At 45.5% G+C, this 16,782-nt stretch overlaps 2 protein-coding genes across 7 annotated transcripts; one reads left to right on the top strand and one right to left on the bottom strand.

The window, feature by feature from the left end:
• The first annotated feature begins 1,670 nt into the window (after positions 1-1,670).
• On the top strand, positions 1,671-8,810 carry LOC136534698 (calmodulin-lysine N-methyltransferase-like). 6 transcript variants are annotated; one of them, XR_010778796.1, is made up of 9 exons: positions 1,671-1,854; positions 2,982-3,201; positions 3,412-3,487; positions 4,451-4,511; positions 5,579-5,704; positions 5,871-6,003; positions 6,299-6,399; positions 8,292-8,438; positions 8,528-8,810. XR_010778796.1 is itself a non-coding variant. In XM_066527094.1 (8 exons), exons 1-8 carry the CDS (start codon positions 1,731-1,733, stop codon positions 8,347-8,349), a joined length of 891 nt encoding a protein of 296 aa, XP_066383191.1. In that variant the 5' UTR covers positions 1,671-1,730; the 3' UTR covers positions 8,350-8,810. The 6 variants fall into 6 exon arrangements, 5 of the variants coding, with proteins under 5 accessions (XP_066383191.1, XP_066383206.1, XP_066383198.1 ...); XM_066527094.1 differs by having other exon boundaries at positions 8,300-8,810; XM_066527109.1 differs by having other exon boundaries at positions 8,292-8,810.
• Positions 8,811-12,055: 3,245 nt separating this feature from the next.
• LOC136534688 (thaumatin-like protein 1) lies at positions 12,056-15,382 on the bottom strand. The gene is made up of 3 exons (XM_066527076.1): positions 14,481-15,382; positions 13,669-14,356; positions 12,056-12,674 (listed from the first exon to the last, which is right to left on the bottom strand). The coding sequence occupies exons 1-3, from the start codon at positions 14,539-14,541 to the stop codon at positions 12,425-12,427; spliced, it is 999 nt and encodes a 332-aa protein (XP_066383173.1). The 5' UTR covers positions 14,542-15,382; the 3' UTR covers positions 12,056-12,424.
• Positions 15,383-16,782: the final 1,400 nt, after the last annotated feature.

Genomic DNA, 16,782 nt, shown 5'->3' with positions numbered 1-16,782 from the left:
ACTGACATGAGATGTGATGCCAAGTTAGAAGGTTAAAAGTAAGAATATTGGAGGGATGATGCAATGATTCTAGGTGTAGATTGGGTTATCCGTTTGGGACCACCGAAGGTAGACCGGGGAAAGGAATCTTTAAGAAGGCCACTCCACAAGCTTGGTTGGAGAGTATTACAGAACTTATAAGCCTGAAGGACTACAAAACTTATTGCATGCAAGCACCGATAGTAAGGAGATACGTAAACCTTACTAAACACTATGCCTAAACCTATTCTTTTGAGACGCATTATGCCTAAACCTAGAGTAAGGGCTAAAGTAACATTTAACAACCATAAGCACTAATCTTAGCACTTTTGTTAATAGCCTAATCTTCTCTCAAGCACATATGGTGGCTAGAGCATAAAATAATAAGACTCAACTCAACTCAACTCAACTGTAGTTCTAGCAAGCTCTAACACACTTCAAATGAGGTGGAGGTATATATAGTCCCAACACAACCCACTAACAATTGGAACACAGAGTTGCCTTCGGCAAGGTGCACTAGAATTCTCCCGTGGCCACACCGAAGAAATCCAGTGCTCTCTGCTACTCCAACCAGCTGTTGTTGACCGTTGAATCCTCTCTCTTGTGGTTTCTCTAGTGCACCATTGGATAGTTCCAGTGCACAATGCGTGTTTAGGTGTCTCTAGAGTGGAGCTCTAGTGCTTCCTTCGCCACACCCACCGAATGGTTCTTATGCACTGTTTTGGCTTCTTAGGCCAACACCTAAACTTTGGTACATCATCTGGTGTCTCTTCTCCTCCACCGAGCATTGTTCAACTCTCTAGTGCCAAACTCTGGTTTGACCACCGGAAGTATGTTGTGGCATCTTCCAATTCTGCCTCGGACTCCTCCCACTGAATAACTTCAGTGACCACGGGAAAGCTCCGGTGCTTTCTCTGATGTTCTCTCCTATGCCCTTCCGAGTTCAAATTTTCAAGTCCTTTTGTATGGCTCTTTTTTGGATGCCTCGAGTTTCTTGCCCGTCTTTTAGTGTCTTCGAATCCTCTGTCCGGTATGGAGTTTTCGAGAAATTATATGATAAATTATGATGGCTGGTGGGGATGCATCACCTCCACTAAAAGCATAATTCTCACTTAATTACCTCCCCAAGAAGTCTATAAACTCCTACAAAACAAACAAAGGGTTTCTAGACTCCAACTTCAACTCTCCTTCATGCTGCTAGTTATCTGCAATCATACAAGCCCCCCACCGTATACACTTCAAGTGTCCTCAGGCATAGGCCCTGTTTGGAACCGCGGTCTCCGAGCGTGCGGTGCGGTAGCTCCTCCGCATCTTGGTGGCCGCGATACGGAAATCAACGCTGTAGTTCATTCCTCGATTTTTCTCCTTACGAGCGGTCGGCAAAACCACGGATATGGCGAGGCATTTGGCGGGGATTCTTCGATTCCGGTTGCAGACACCGCGAGATAAGCCGGTGGTAGCAACTAACAGGCCACCGACTACGGGCCCTTTCATAATTCAACTTAGGCACCTAGCACAACACTTTTGGGCCCAGCCCGTAAGATTGATAGGCCCAAAAAACTCCTGGTAGCCCGATCCGCCAAAGAAGGCGGCGTACCTCTACGATCGATCCCTGCAGTGCAAGCTGCAAATCCGAATGACCAAATCGAACTAGTCCTAGAATCTCTCTCTGGTGCTTCGCCACGAACAAACGTGACGCATCTCGAGCTCCGATGGACTCGCCCCCATCCCCGTCGCCAGCACCCAGTGGATCCCGTGGCGCCTCCAAAGCCACCCAGCGGTGGAGCATCCTTCGCCGCGCGCTGCTTGCTCGTTCCTCCTCCGCGCGCGCCCTAGGTTCCGCCGATTCCCTCCCTTATTTACCCCATGCCATCATTTGCGTCCGCTTGGTTTTGTCGTTCATTCGTTTCCGCTTCATCTGCCTTCGTCGAGCGTTTCAAAAAGACGAGAAGGCCTCCTGCCTAGATGGTATGGCAGAAGGCAGCTTGCTCGTGCAAACAAGGAAGGCCCAGACGCTGCTCCTTGTGCTGCGGATTTTAGTTCAAGGCGATTAGTTTCTGTGCTGCGATTTGAGCTGTTGGCCCGCTACTGCACACTTTGGTGATGTTTGGGGCTACTGATGATAATGAGAACATTGGCATTTTGAGCCCGCCTGCTTGACTTTTCAGAAGCTCGGCACAAGCAGGTGAAAGCAAAATCCGTGAAGTAGTGCACCATTTCAGCCTTTAGTTCCTGTGCACTGTGCTTGAACAATTATGATCTAATGGTTTTGAAAGCTCAGGCCTATTGTGGCATGTCATGTTGATAGGTTAGCTGTGTTGAAGACTTTAGGGAGTTAGTACAGTCTGATTTGGAGTGAGTACCTTGCTTCAATGAGATGTGTTTAGCGTTATTGATTCAATATATATAATTTGGGAAATTATGGTAGTTCACATTTAAAATCAGTGTTTACCATGAAAGTGAGCATGAACATTTAACCAGCCAAATTTCATTATAATTACAACAAAATTCAGTCTAATATGGTCCCTTTTAATTTTTACCACTTCAAGGACAAACTCCATTTGGTGGTCCGTGAGTGTGGGTATATAGGCTTGCGTGTGCTGATCCGCTGATGTGCACACAAAAACTCCACTTCGGTCTATGTTTGATTTGTTTTGGATCCTTCATTCCATATCGCAGCACTGCCGGACTATTAAATGCAGGGCTGCTGATTTATTTTATCATATTAGTTTTCTTATGGTAAAAGGCAATTGTAGTTTCCCATTCCCAATATTACTTCCGCATTTGGCGTACAGAAATGTAACCGTGTATCTTTGTTAATGTATCTTCTATTTAAACATGGCAGTTGTAATAATCAGCTTGAAATTTCACATTTATACTGCTCAGACAGTTTACATTTGCTAATTGTTTTTATATAATTATGCCATGTTAATTTGTTTTTTTTATGTTACATTTCCATGCAGAGGGAATTTCTAGTGACCACCAGATTAAAGATGGTACCAACAACATTTCAAGAAAGGCTTCATGTGGCTTTAACCTGATCGAATGCCATTCATTGCCGATTTCACAGCTAGCGAAATCACTTGGGAATTCATTAAATGGAAATGAAAATGATTTTGGCCAGAAGGATGTTTATGTATGTTACAAGCTGCCTTGTAGAGATTCCTCTAAACTTGATCTGGTGTAAGTAGTCTATTATTTGCCCCTAGTTCTCTGGCACACTGAATATAGTTTTCCTTATTTCTGTCCCTGATATAATTGGGAATCATGTTGTTTTCTCTCCAGTAAGCTCTGTTTGTGACTACAGATTTAGCCATCATGAATTGTTCAACCAACTAGAAAGGTTGACATGCTATTTTTTCAGTTGGTTATTATTTTAGTGCATGATTCCAGATATAGAAAAGAGGATTCCCTTGAACTCAATGACATTGAGGCTTCGAACAAATACAATATCGACACTACTGGACTAGTATGTAAGTTTTGTTCAAGCAAGTTTATTTGCATCAGTTCATGTGTATGGTCATGTTCATGGCATCTTTCAGTTGCTGTCTGTTAGTACCTGCCAGGTTTGTTTGTGCCTTTTGCTATGATAATAGGAAGGCACTTGTGTGGAAAAGAAATGTAAACATGTGTGTAATACTATTGTGTCTTGGCCACTTTTCAGAATGTGGCACACAAGCCTTCTATGTGTGGCAATTTTTCCTTCTTGGACTATGAATTGTGATCCCGCAGACCTATGAACTTTGAACTTAACTAATACTCCCTCCATTCCAAATTATGACGTTTTGGCTTTTCTAGATACATAGACTTTGCTATGCACTTAGATATATACCATGTCTAGATACATAGTTAAAGCAATGTATCTAGAAAAGCCAAACCGTCTTATAATTTGGATCAGAGGGAGTACAAAGTTTCTTATACTTGCATCATAGACTATTCCCTCCAGTCAGTGATCACTTAAGCTTGCATATGGCCTTTAGAAGTAGAAAAAAAAATCAATATAGAATTGAAAGATCGGTAAAAGAGTTGAAAGTGCAGTGCTGTCTACTGATAATATATGCTATTCTGAATTTCATTTTGTTCTTCCACTTTTGCATGTTTAACCCTTCCATGATACTCTCTCCATTCCAAGTTATAGTTTACTTTATACTTGTAAGCCAAACTTATTTAACTTTGATCAAGTTTTTATGAAAAAAATATTAGCATCTATAAGTTAAATAAAATAATAAATGCATTATCAAGACATATTTCATGGGAAACTTAATGAAACAAATTTGATATTGTAGACGTTGATGCATTTTTCTATAAACTTGGTCAAAGTTAGAAAAGTTTGATTTAGGACAAAGCCAGTGAACTATAATTTGGAACGGAGGGAGTATCTTCAATAAAAGACAGTTCAGTTTCAAGTTAACATGTGTTTTCCTCCCTGAAGGTTGTTGGCCATCAGAAGAGGTCCTTGCCTACTACTGTATTAACCACTCGGATATGTTCAGGTCTGTTGTGACCTGTGACTTGTGAGATTTATTAAACATGTGACATTCCTGCTAGCTGCATCAGTATGGATTGTTGTGCTAAGATGAAACATTATTGAACCTTAGCTGAAGGGGCGGGCCTGGTGCAAGCGGTAGAGTCTTACCGCCTGTGACAGTAAGGTCCCGGGTTCGAGTCGCGGTCTCCTCGCATTGCTCAGGCGAGGGTAAGGCATGCCACTGACACCCTTCCCCAGACCCCGCACAGAGCGGGAGCTCTCTGCACTGGGTACGCCCTTATGGAGTCATGCATTTGTGTGATTGAGTAACTTGCATGGGATCTTCAGTTTAAGCACACAAACTTAACTACTCTAGATTGTTGGTTTAAAACTTTTTATCAGGATTCAAGGACCTAAGTGAATTGCGTATTCAACAAGCATTGTATTTTAGGAAAGAAAATAGGCTGGCTTGGCTTGTGTGTTGAACCAAACAGGATCATAGGGTGCATTATTGTGTCACACGCTCACAGCATACAGTGGTAGTGTGTCCTTCTAGTACAACCTGTAAGACAAATATACAATAATGATATATAGGTCCTTGTTCCTGTTAATATTTTCAAAAGCTGTTACTATAGTATGGAAAATAAATCCTTGAGAGGTTTGAGCTGTGTATGTCACCTGAGTTTTATAGTTACACTCTTGCACTAGTTTTCTGTCCATGCTATGCTATTTTTCATCATATTTTCTTGATGTGATCAAAAGCAGAAAATGAACAGATATATGAGTGCTACATTAGTTCATGGTCTTTTTCAGCATGTACCTGTTGTTAGCCATATGAACCTATGTCAATAGTCTAATTCCATAGCCCACATTACCTTCAAGGCAAAGCCTTTTCACAATAATAGTCCGTTGAAAACTTTTGCCATGACAGTAGTTCATTGCTACTTTGGGCCCCTTGGAATGCAAGAATCGTATAAGAATCAGTTCATTTTCACATGAAAAACACAGGAAACAGGAAGAAATCCCACATTCCAAAGGGGGCCTAACTAAGTTCAGTTTCTATTCTGTTTATCTGATTAATTGAATATTTAGTTCATTACAGGTCCAAGAAAGTGCTTGAGCTTGGATCTGGTTATGGATTGGCTGGACTTGTTATTGCAGCCAGTACAAATGCTGACGAGGTTGTTATTTCTGATGGCAACCCACAAGTAGCTGGGTGTATCCTTCTTAATTTAATGTATGCACAATGGAGTGTTTGCTAATATTGTAAATAGGAAAAAAAACAGATCAGATCATTCCAAAATTTAACCCTTTATGGCTTTGTTTTGTACTTTTATTATTTCAAAAACACATTCTTTGGCCTTTGTAAACCATTAACCCGCAGACATTCAGAAGAACATATCCATCAACGCAGAGACTTTTGGTGAGACAAAGGTTAAATCTATGATACTGCATTGGGACAAAGAGCAAGCTTCAGAAATATTGAATACTTTTGACATCATTGTTGCAAGTGACTGGTATGTTTGACCCTCTTGATTCTTTGCTGTTCTTGAATACTGATTATCTTTTCAATCCTGTACCTCCTTACTGTTTTGTCACGTGTCAATGATATGCTGTGAGGTTTGTATTTGGCATTAAGTAACACATTTAATCAGCAAGTGTTTTTTATTTAGTCAAAAGCTAGGTCTCGTGGCTGTTGGTTGGTTTCATATGTACTCTGATTACACCATGCATCTTTACTAGTAATAAAGTTGTCATCAGGTCAATAAGTTCCATTAGAACTTTCTTATTCACATTTTGCCTTCCTTGCAGCACATTTTTCAAGCAATTCCATGAGGGCCTTGCCCGAACAGTCAAATCCTTGCTGAAGCATTCGGCAACCTCACAAGCCATCTTCCTGAGCCCCAAAAGAGGTGATTCTCTAGACAAATTCCTGGGAATTATTAAAGAGAATGGTATGCGTTGTGAGTTGATAGAGAATTATGATCCTACTGTATGGAATCTGCACAAAAAATATGTGGCTGGTGAGGATAGAACCTGGCCTAATTATGACAAGGAGCATTGCTACCCTCTTCTGGTTAGAATTAGCTATTTTAGCGAGTTCTAGTTTTCTTACATTCTGTTTGATCTTGGATGATCCATTTATAATGTGCATTAGCTATATCCTTTTTTTATCTATTCCATCTGTAAACCTGGAGGTGGATCTTGGCTAAACAATTCTGACAGTTCTTCCCTTTTCTATGGAAGTACCAACTAGGCAGTTCAAAGGCATTCACTTGCAAACTCGCCTTTCCTCGTCTGACAGGCTTCCATGACAGCACATCTGTGACATGGAACAATATGCATTATTTTCATAAGATGATATGCCATTATGTTGCAGTGTATTCAATTCCTTATGATGATCTTACAACACCTCTTTTATTGTTCTTCCAAATCCTGAATGTCGTACGTATACCGGATTTCCATCCAACACATCTGGTTTTAATCATCGGGTTTCCATCTATGCGGATGACATGGTGCTGTTCCTCTGTCCCATAGCTTTGGATCTGGCATTCATTAAGGAGTTGCTACATTGTTTTGGTTTAGCTTCAGACCTTAAAACAATGTGTCTAAATGCTCGGTCCTCCTATTCGATGCCAGGAAGAAGACATAGCGGTCACTCATGAACACTGAACACGTCTTGTGTGGTGAATTTCCATGCATTTATCTGTGACTCCAATTGTCGGTTAGGAAGCCTAACCAAGGAGCCGTGGAACTCTCCTTGATAAGATATGTAGTTACCTCTCCAGATGGATGGTTGCCCTTATGAACAAAGTTGGAAGACTAACTATGGTTAAGGCTGCCCTTATCTATCTCATGATTGCAATGGATCATCAAGGAAATAGGCAAAATTACACGTGGATTTCTTTGGGAAGGTAGAGAAAAACTAATGGGGATGATTGTTTGGTTTCTTGGTCCTGTGTTTGCCTGCCGATTCAATATGGAGGCCTAGGGATTCATGATCTTCAAACAATTGGCTGGGCACTCACAAGCTAGCTTGTAATCTAATAAACCTTTTCTTCTTAATAAAATGATGCCCATCTCTCATGTGTGTTCCAGAAAGAATAAACCTGGATTTCTTAGCAATTGGACAATGACTAGCACTTTTGGTCCCTCATTTCTGCTGCCTTATCCAAAATGGTCACTCAAGTTTATATTATCTTAAGTCTTAACTGATGTGGGTACATATATTACCTTTACTTCTTGTGCCAATGAATACTAATGGCTGTACATAATTCAAATTTTGAAATGTTTTTCTTGTAACTTAAAACATTATCATTTACTATCCCTCTAGTAGCCAAACTTTTGAGTAAGCTGATTATTAGACCCCCTTCCATAGAACTGTCACTCAAGCTTGTCTAGCTATCAAGCTTTGCACAGTACAAGTGCCTATTGGCTATTGATGCTTGCAGTGCACCCTTGAATCTGGCGTTTCAACAACTGCAACTGGAGTAGCATGCATAAGTTGGCAGTGGGATATATTTGATTTTCTTTGGTGCTTTGACAGCTATCTATGCTTAATCGTTGCTTGTTTATCTAAGTAGATTACTGGTTGCAGGTTGAAAGTAATGTTATTTGTTGCCGCTTTCTATGACTTTGCATCTGCTAGGCTGACGTCTTGACTAACAGCGACTGATAAGCTGACGTCTTGACAAACGATGATTGAAGACTTGTGTTATCTCAATCTAGTGTTTGCTGCATCATGGCACCCACATTGGTTTATTAGCTGATGTTACTGTTGTCTGTATGACTAATTTCTTCACAGTTTTCTAGTTCAACTGGTTCCTATCAAATGGCTGTTTGGGTATCTTCATGGTTGCTGACTGGATGAAAGCACTTTTTGGAGATGTTAGCAAGGTTTCATGGATAACTCATAGCTGATAATGCTCTTGTACTTTGCTATGCCAACAAGGTGCATGATCCGCATATTCTTCTGCATCTGGAGTTTCTTCATGAGTGGATGCGCAGTAGTTTTCACTTCCCTACCTTATCTTGGTTCAGATAACTAGGCGCATGTCAGAATGCTCATGAACAACTATCAGCAATACCAGATATGGTGAGATAATTGATAAACTTTTAGAAGGGTTGCCAAGATGTAGTTGTCCCAGTAAAGCCTTTTGTCAGTTTGATGGGTGGTCCGGTCCATTTTCCATTGATGCTATCGTATGCACTTGCTTTAATTCATTTCTTTATGAACCACCTCATTAGGTGCATTGCTCTTGTCAATCGCCATCTATGAACCTTGTAGGGTTACCGTAGGATCAATGGATATTTTCTTGATGAATGTGTATGTGTGTGATATTTCCAAGAACATATTCACACTATCCAAAGCAGCAGCTCCTTTTTTGTTCGTCCATTGCGAGTACGCCAATACAAGAAAAGCCTCCAACAAAATCGTTTTCTTCTGTGTGTTGCTGACGCCACGTGCGAGCTTATATGAGCTGTCCAAAATATGATCATCACACTGTTTCTTGTAAAAATATATCAATATGCTCTGTAAAATATCCTTATCTTTCTGAACTGAAACTTAATAAAAATTTAAGATGAACTGTTCTACAAAAGAATAGAATGTTCATGGAGCAGCTAAAGTTGTGACAAAGGATTCTTGTCTTGTTTCTGAATTTCAACTCGTGTTCTCTTCTCCCCCAAACCTACATATTTATGCAACGCAGAATTCACTGAAAATGGCCGTATATGTGTATCAGCCTATCATTGTAGTACAATTAATTACATCCATAATCTAATAATAAGAGCAAAGTTGCCGTAGTAGCCTATTGCTAAGCATGTGGGACACCGATGCAGAGCAGGCCAGCAGGGCATGTTCCATTCCTTAACGATGCACCAATCGAAGGTAGCTTCTGCTAACTGTGGTCGGCATGTACCAACTGTTCCATTCCTTTTCGCCCTTCTCGGTTCACCTTTCCTCTTTACAAGCATCCCTCAGCGTTCCTAAAAGGATTTTCTTTTAGCATCTTTTCTCGCAGGATTGTTGTCAGTACACTCAACTTTTGACTCAAGATTCCTCCATCCGGTTTAACAACCCAAATCACAGCTAAACCTGTCCGACCTCCAGAGCCTCAGTTGCTAAGCGACTAGCAGACAACGAAAAGGTGAAACCTTTGGTTCACGAGGGTGCAACCGGGCGGGCAACCACAGTCCTGAGGACTGCGGTGCCCAACGGACAATCACTAGCAGAAGCAATGGCATACATACATAAACCAGAAAGCTAATGCTGAATCATACATAAACAGAAAAGCGACAATCCTGCTGCCTTACAACTAATGCTGAATCATACGTAAACCAGAAAGCCCCTTTTGTTTCAGGCAATGCAGTGCCCTGGCGTATCTTTTCTACTAGGTACTAGCTAACTGAGGCCCAGATGCTTGTCATAGCTGTGCTTGTATTCTAATCAAAGACCTGAGGGCTGCGGCACCGTCGCGTATCAGAATTGGCACCCTGGCAGGACCTTCCCCTGTTGTGAGGGAGAAAACTGAAAACGACCGGTGGGTGGCCGATCAGCGTCGCGGTCAGTCGGTCACTGGACTGGACAGACCTCATGTGCCGAGGCCGGCATTACTACCTCATTTCATTTGATCCTGATGGGTGCCTGCATGATGATAGGTTGATCTTCTCTCGGCTCGGTCCAACGATTGAGTCGGGGCCTTTCCGCGTTCTGATCGGGGGTGCCCAACCGTTCCATGATTGTTGGCCCCCGCAATATAAAAGAGGTGGGAGGCCGGGGCTCGCGTCACGAGGTCAACCTGAGCCGCCTTTCTCCCACCTATAGGAGGCGCTGAAGCGACGGAAAGCTCCACTGACGTCTTTACCGCCGCCTCTGCGCCACCACTACAGTGCGACCAACCTCAACGCCTTGACCGCGACTCCCCTGACCCGGACCGCATCACCTTCGCCATGGCTACGTCGAGCTCTTCCTCCAAGCCCGCGGATAGTCGGTGACATCTCATCTTCCTTCCTCTCTCTAGATCATGTTCTATGAAGTTTTCATCTTATATGTAAGGTTGTAGCTCGATCTATGTCTAGCTGATTGACTGAGCCTATCACCTGAAAGTCACATGCGCCCTTTGGCGTCGCGTCAGGTACTTGGCAAATCTCCGGCGGTTACGGTGAACATGCTTGTCATTGTTACACTGCTGCTAGCAGAAACTGGTCAGTTTGGGATGGAAAAGACTGCTGATCCCCAAGCTGCGCGTGCCCGTCACATCCTTTTCTTCTGCAGGCATCCTGTACGTGTCGCGTCGCATCGACCCGAAAGCCGATGGAGAGGTTTCTATGCGAGAGTTCGGCAATGGCGTTTGGTTTGTGATTCCTGAGTGCAGGAACAGGGTGTTTGGTATGAGCTGCCCTGGAGCTAGTAGCTGCCATTAACTGACTTCTTAAGCAAGATCACGAGGCCAGCAGAGACTGTGATTTGATATATTCGGCAGGTCAAACGGTCTAGGTACGCATCACATTCGTACTACAGTATCTCGCGATGGGACTGTACACGCTGCACCTAACCGAAAACATGCATGATGCATTGACATTTGAAAGAAATGAGCGAAATACGTGTATTAGTGCATGATCGACAGGTCGAGTGAATGTGGATGAATCTGAGAAGCAGCAATAGATTCAGATGTATGGTCCCTACCGTGCTCAGCCGCAGATCGCATCAACTAACCTTAGTACAAAGCATGCCATTACATTGGCACTAAAAGGCGATCCTGGGGTGATACGACGCAGCTCAGAAGCGATGATAGGCAGGCAGGCAGGAACGCCCGGCACCGATCCTTCCTTCCTTTGGCTTCACTCAAAAGCAGAGGACCAGATGAGTGGGCATCATCTCATCACCGCGCCCGCCCATGTCCTCCCCACCACGCCCTCGCCTGTATATACGTAGGAGTATTTGATTGATCCGCGAGCACAGATCAGATGGCATGGCGACATCTTCTCCTCCGTCCCATGTGCCAACAATCACCGAGGACGCGTCATCAGCTGCACAGTGTCTGTATGTACACTGCTTTAAAGTGGCAGCAGTACTACACCATCAGCACTACTAGTATTCTAGTGTCTCCGTCCATGCTGCAGCCACGTCATCCATGAGTAGGCCATTTACTTTTCCTTTAGCTGTTGATTGGGGGCACGCGTCCGGCTAGCCGTCAAAATCATCTGCTGCACGCCTGCACCACCATGACTAGGAGACGCTTCAAATGCAGCAGGAGCGTTCCGTAGGCTGTCCGAGATAGGACAGTGCACCTGCCACGTCTCTCAAAGCGGCTGTTCGGTCATTAGAGCAAACTGTAGGTCTGTTGGACAGGGCAGTTTGAAGGGAGACCCTGTAACGCAGTAGCAGGTACGTATATGTTCGGCTCGTTCGGAATAATGTAAGCTAATCACTCCACTTTGTTAGCCTGACAAGTTGTGCGCAAATGTTAGTAGTTGGTTCGCCACTAGCGTGTTCTGATGGCCGGGACGCCGGCCGGACTACTTACTTAGTGCGTGCATAATCATTGCTTCTAGTCTTTCGGTATCTGCGAAACAATCTTGTACATTTCTTTCTTTTGTTGATGAACACAACGGTACAAACCCAATAAGGAGGAGAAGAAGAAGAAGAAAATGTCGGATTTTACAATGGCGTGATGCGATCCTGGTCAAATCAAATCATATCATCTCCGCGCACAAACCCAGCACGGACAGACGGACAGCCCCACCGCGCGCAACACCAACCACCACCCCTTCCCATCGGGGCAGCTCGGTCGGCGTCCGCGTCGGCACGGCGGCAAGCCGAGCGCACCGCTTCGCTTTGCGCCAGTGCCCCGTGCGCGCCCGCTTCTTTCTTTGACCGAAACTTTCGCCTCACACACCTGTGACGGGGTCGGTTGCCTGGGTTTCCCGCTGGTACTATAGCACCAGCAGCAGCAGGCCGCCGAGCAGGAGCGGCGCGAGGAGCGAGGCCCGGAGCGCCGGCGGCCCCGACGGCGCGTCGCCCGTGGCGAGGCTGGCGAGCCAGGAGTTGTCGCCCAGCATCACGCCCTGCCCGTCGGGGCCGCCGCCTTGCCCACCTGCCGACCGCGGCGTCGCCCCCGGTAGCGTCGGCGTTGGGCCTGTCGGTGCCGCCGTCGTTGCTCCAGGGCCACTCGACGATTTCAGGCTGCACCGTTTTCCGTCACACAAAAAGGACACCAGCAATTAGTGAAAAGAACGCCCGGTGAATTAATCTAATGATGAAAACGATCCTTCTGCTTGCTTTTTACTATCCTTTCTGAGTTAAATATTTACTGCTACTGACGTCGCGATGTAGCACAGTATAGCAGGCTAGCAGGGGTGGTGGTTGTTTACGCTCCCTTTGTTGTACGCTGACAACACGAGATAAGAAACCGACTGGCCTGGCCCGCCCATGACGTGGACGTGTAAACCGACAGCGGTAAAAAGGTCCGCACGGGCACGAGGGGTCAAACCTCTTGCAGCAAGCTAATCCTAATGTTAAGAAGCACTAAGCGCCAACTGAAATGGCAAGATAGAATAGTGTTTTTCTCTCACAAATTCCTCCAGAATTCCTCCAAACCATCCAAATTCCTCCAGAACCATACCATCCGAACAGGGCCAGTTTGGAGGAATTCTGGAGGAATTTATGAGAGGAAAACGCTATTCCGGATAAAAAAGAAGCGGATCAAGTCGGGTTTAAGGGCACGCGAACGGGCCAAAGCGTACTTGATCCAGGCCAATCATTACATCACACGGCAATCTTCCAAACCTCTCGCCATCACTGTCCCATTGTACTAATCCATTCCAGAGTTTTAGAAGTATATGGCATACCTGCACTCGTTTTCTATGCATTTAAACAAGACAGATAAGGTGATATGGCGCGCTCAGTGCTGGGTCACTCACTCTTGATCATGCACCAACCGCTACCGGTGCACGATTGCTAGGTGCAGCAAGTGTACCGGGCCATGGTGTGCCGTCGCCAATTCATTGCCCCGGCGGGCCTACTAACTCTGCATGCAAATCTCGAGAGCATTTATGACTAACCACGTTCTAATCATTAATCAAGAAGGCACGCCAAAGCATGGGAAAAGTCAATTACTACGAGGGTAGCGTGTGAGCTCGGAAGGAAGATGAAGATGAAGACGAAGACGAAGATGTACCTTGGGGTGGCGACGGGGCAGAAGGTGATGGTGTAGTCGCGGCCGCCGGCGCAGGTGAAGGTGCTGGTGGGGTCATCGTAGGCGTAGCTGTACGACTTGGGGCACGCCGACTTGAAGAGCTGCGAGTAGGCGGTGGAGCGGCAGGTGTTGGGGTTGCCGTACGCGCCGCTGCAGCAGTACTCGGGCTTGCCGAAGGCGTCGCAGGCGCTGCGGCAGCCGGCGCCGCCCTCGGTGCGCAGCTCCGCGGGGCACCGCTCGTTGAGGTCCGCACTGCACCCGGCCGCGGCGCACGTCGTGGCGCCCGTGGCGCCGCCCGCGGGCTCCACCAGGATCGGGAGGTTGTAGCCGTCCACGAGGCTCACGTCGTAGAAGTCGTCGCCGCCGCCGCCGGCCAGCGTGAACTCGGCCAGCGTCGCCGGCGTCGCCGCGTTCTGGCCGTTGCACTCCAGGGAGCCCGACCCGCAGTCGCCCGTGGCGCACACCACCTTTCCGCTCGCGTCCTGCGCGCAGCCGGTGCGTGCCCAGGCCCGGCCGGACCACCCCGACGGCGCCGGTACCGCGCGCGACGTCCCCGGCGGCAGGACGAAGCCCGTCGGGTCCAGCCGAGAGCTCCCGGCGTTCGACTGGATGCCCGGCCACACCGTCCCCGTGCACCTGTTGACGAACGTGAATGTCGCGGCTCTCCCTTCTGCGACCAAGAACCCAAAGACATCGTCAATTCAGCTCTCACCATCGCCCCTTACAAGAATTCCGTCAAACAATCACCAAAGCAGCCAAATACAGTAAGTACTCTTCAACGATCGAATTGTTACCTCTGAGAAATGTACTGACCAGAACAAGAACTAGGAAGCAAACTCTTGTTGCAATTCCCATGGCCTCGAAGACAGCAATGCAGCTCTACGAGGTGGTTGGCAATGGCAATTGGCACGAGCAAGAAGGGCTTGTATATAATGTCAGCTCAGTACAGGTACAGGCTATCGTACAAGTAGAAGGAGTGCCGCTCAGGTACTGCTAGCTTGAGTACAGTGGCTAGAGAGGAGCACAGGATAGGCGAGGAAGGTAGAGAAGACGACTGCAGTCAGAACAGTGTTTCCCACTCACAACAATTTAATACGGCGACTATCAGGAAATCAAGAAGAGAGGTGGAGAGAAGAGGGGGAATCCGAGCACTCCCTCTTGGACTACACTTATAGCGCAAGGGAGGCAGTTTACTAACTCCCTTTCCGCCCGGTATAATCATGCTTTCTTCAGTAAAGTGAAAGCACGGAAGGAAGACGGCCTGATTGAATTCAGATGCTCTTTTCCTCTGCAATTTGCGGTATAGCGCGTAACTCTGGCCTAATTGCTCTTGTGCGGTTTCCAGGACGGATGGGAAACATGGTGGATTGGTGCTCGGTGAGATCCGTATATCTTTTTGCAGAAAGGCGTCGAATTCGATGAGATTTAGTTGAAGGGCGATGGGCATAGCTGAACCAACGTCTCTGTGCCTGTGCGTGTGTGTGGGGCCTTGCGACTAGTAGGAGATAACATAAGGAAATCGAGCATGTTGTCTGAGCTTGTTTTGCCAATGATCAAGGTGGGTAAAAGCACGAAAAGCTTAATCTTTCAGCAGGGCCTGCATTGCATGTGCAGTGCAGACGATGGAAAGGTCGTTGGCCTGTCTGATTTCTGAAGCGCGTAGTTAAGGTGCTGACTGCTGACAGACAAATGGAAGCTGCTAATGAACCGAGGTGGCAAGTGCCCACAATCGGTTAGCCAACGTAAATGTACTATTCATGATAAATTATTTGATTGCGATTCTTTTTTTAGAGGTTTGATTGCGATCCTGATGATGAATGTATACGGTCCAAATTGTTCTAGGAACTACCGAATGACGGAAATGGAAAACAAAGGAGCAATTCAGCAGCACAAAGAAAAGTAGGAAAAAGCGAAATGAATGGCTCGCTGTTAAGCGTAAAACGAGACCACATTTATGAATGAAAGAGGCACGAGGAAACTCCACTCCACAGGAGCTAGCATCACAAAGGACAGGCATGAAAGAAGGTAGAGGATGACGGTTTTGGCACATATTCAAAATATGGCAGAAGTGAAATAACACGTTTTTAGAGGCGCTCGTCCTTAAGTAGAAACTAAGCACCTTAAAAGTGAGCTACATCGAACAGTTTCGTCGAGCAAAACCCAATGGAGAACTCGAACAATCCATGTTTTACATCCAGAATACAATAATGAGTACAAACTTAAATACTTAGTTCATTAAATACAACAAGAGTTCTTGAAAATTATTTATTACAATACCAAAGTTCAGAGTGCGATAATTAAACAGCGGAATGAAAATAAAACATCTAGCGGAAACGATACATGGATCCGTCTGTGCCCAATCAGAGAATCCTCCCACAAGAGCTACTCCTCAAGCTGCACCTACCACATGGGTAAAATAACCTGAGTATTAAATGTACTCGCAAAACTTACCCGATTAGTGGGAATAGTTTCCCGGCTCTCAAGGATATGATAGGCAATATGGGTTCGTTGATTTCTTTTTGTTTACGAAAAACATTACTAATAGTTCATACTTATAGTCAAATTTTATTAGCAGTCATGATTACTTCATTAGCTAACCATTCTAGGTAAGCACATGTTCTACTTTCAAGCAAAGGTTAAGCAATCAGAACCATTTTACCATCTTTCATCTTCCAGTTCTTACTACGATGCTAGACCATAGTCAAGTCGTACCGTCTCATAGAAACAGCGATTTACGAACCAATGTATCCCAGCTGGGTACCTTGAAATACACGTCTCGTTTATACCCCAGGCACAAACAAGACCAACCCATTTCACTCCTGTCACAGGGTCTAGGTCTCTGTCCAAACTTAGACTCCAAGCCCACACTTGAGACCATGTCTCAGTATGGTGCTTAGACTCTCCCATTTCCCTGACTCCAATCAGTCGGTCTAGAAAGAGCCAGAACCCACGACAAGAACGTAACGAGTCTTCCCGCTCCCATAAGCAAATATGTGCTCAGAATAATAAGTCTCTAACCTGATTACCATCCACGGCAATGGACGGTCCTTAATCGACACGAACAGGGAAACAATGTTCAAGCTACAGCCCTCCGAT

This window comes from Miscanthus floridulus, chromosome 2 (assembly GCF_019320115.1).
Source record: "Miscanthus floridulus cultivar M001 chromosome 2, ASM1932011v1, whole genome shotgun sequence".
Classification (NCBI taxonomy): domain Eukaryota; kingdom Viridiplantae; phylum Streptophyta; class Magnoliopsida; order Poales; family Poaceae; genus Miscanthus; species Miscanthus floridulus.
Note: the sequence above shows the minus strand (reverse complement) of the source record. Positions and strands in the feature narration are given on the sequence as shown.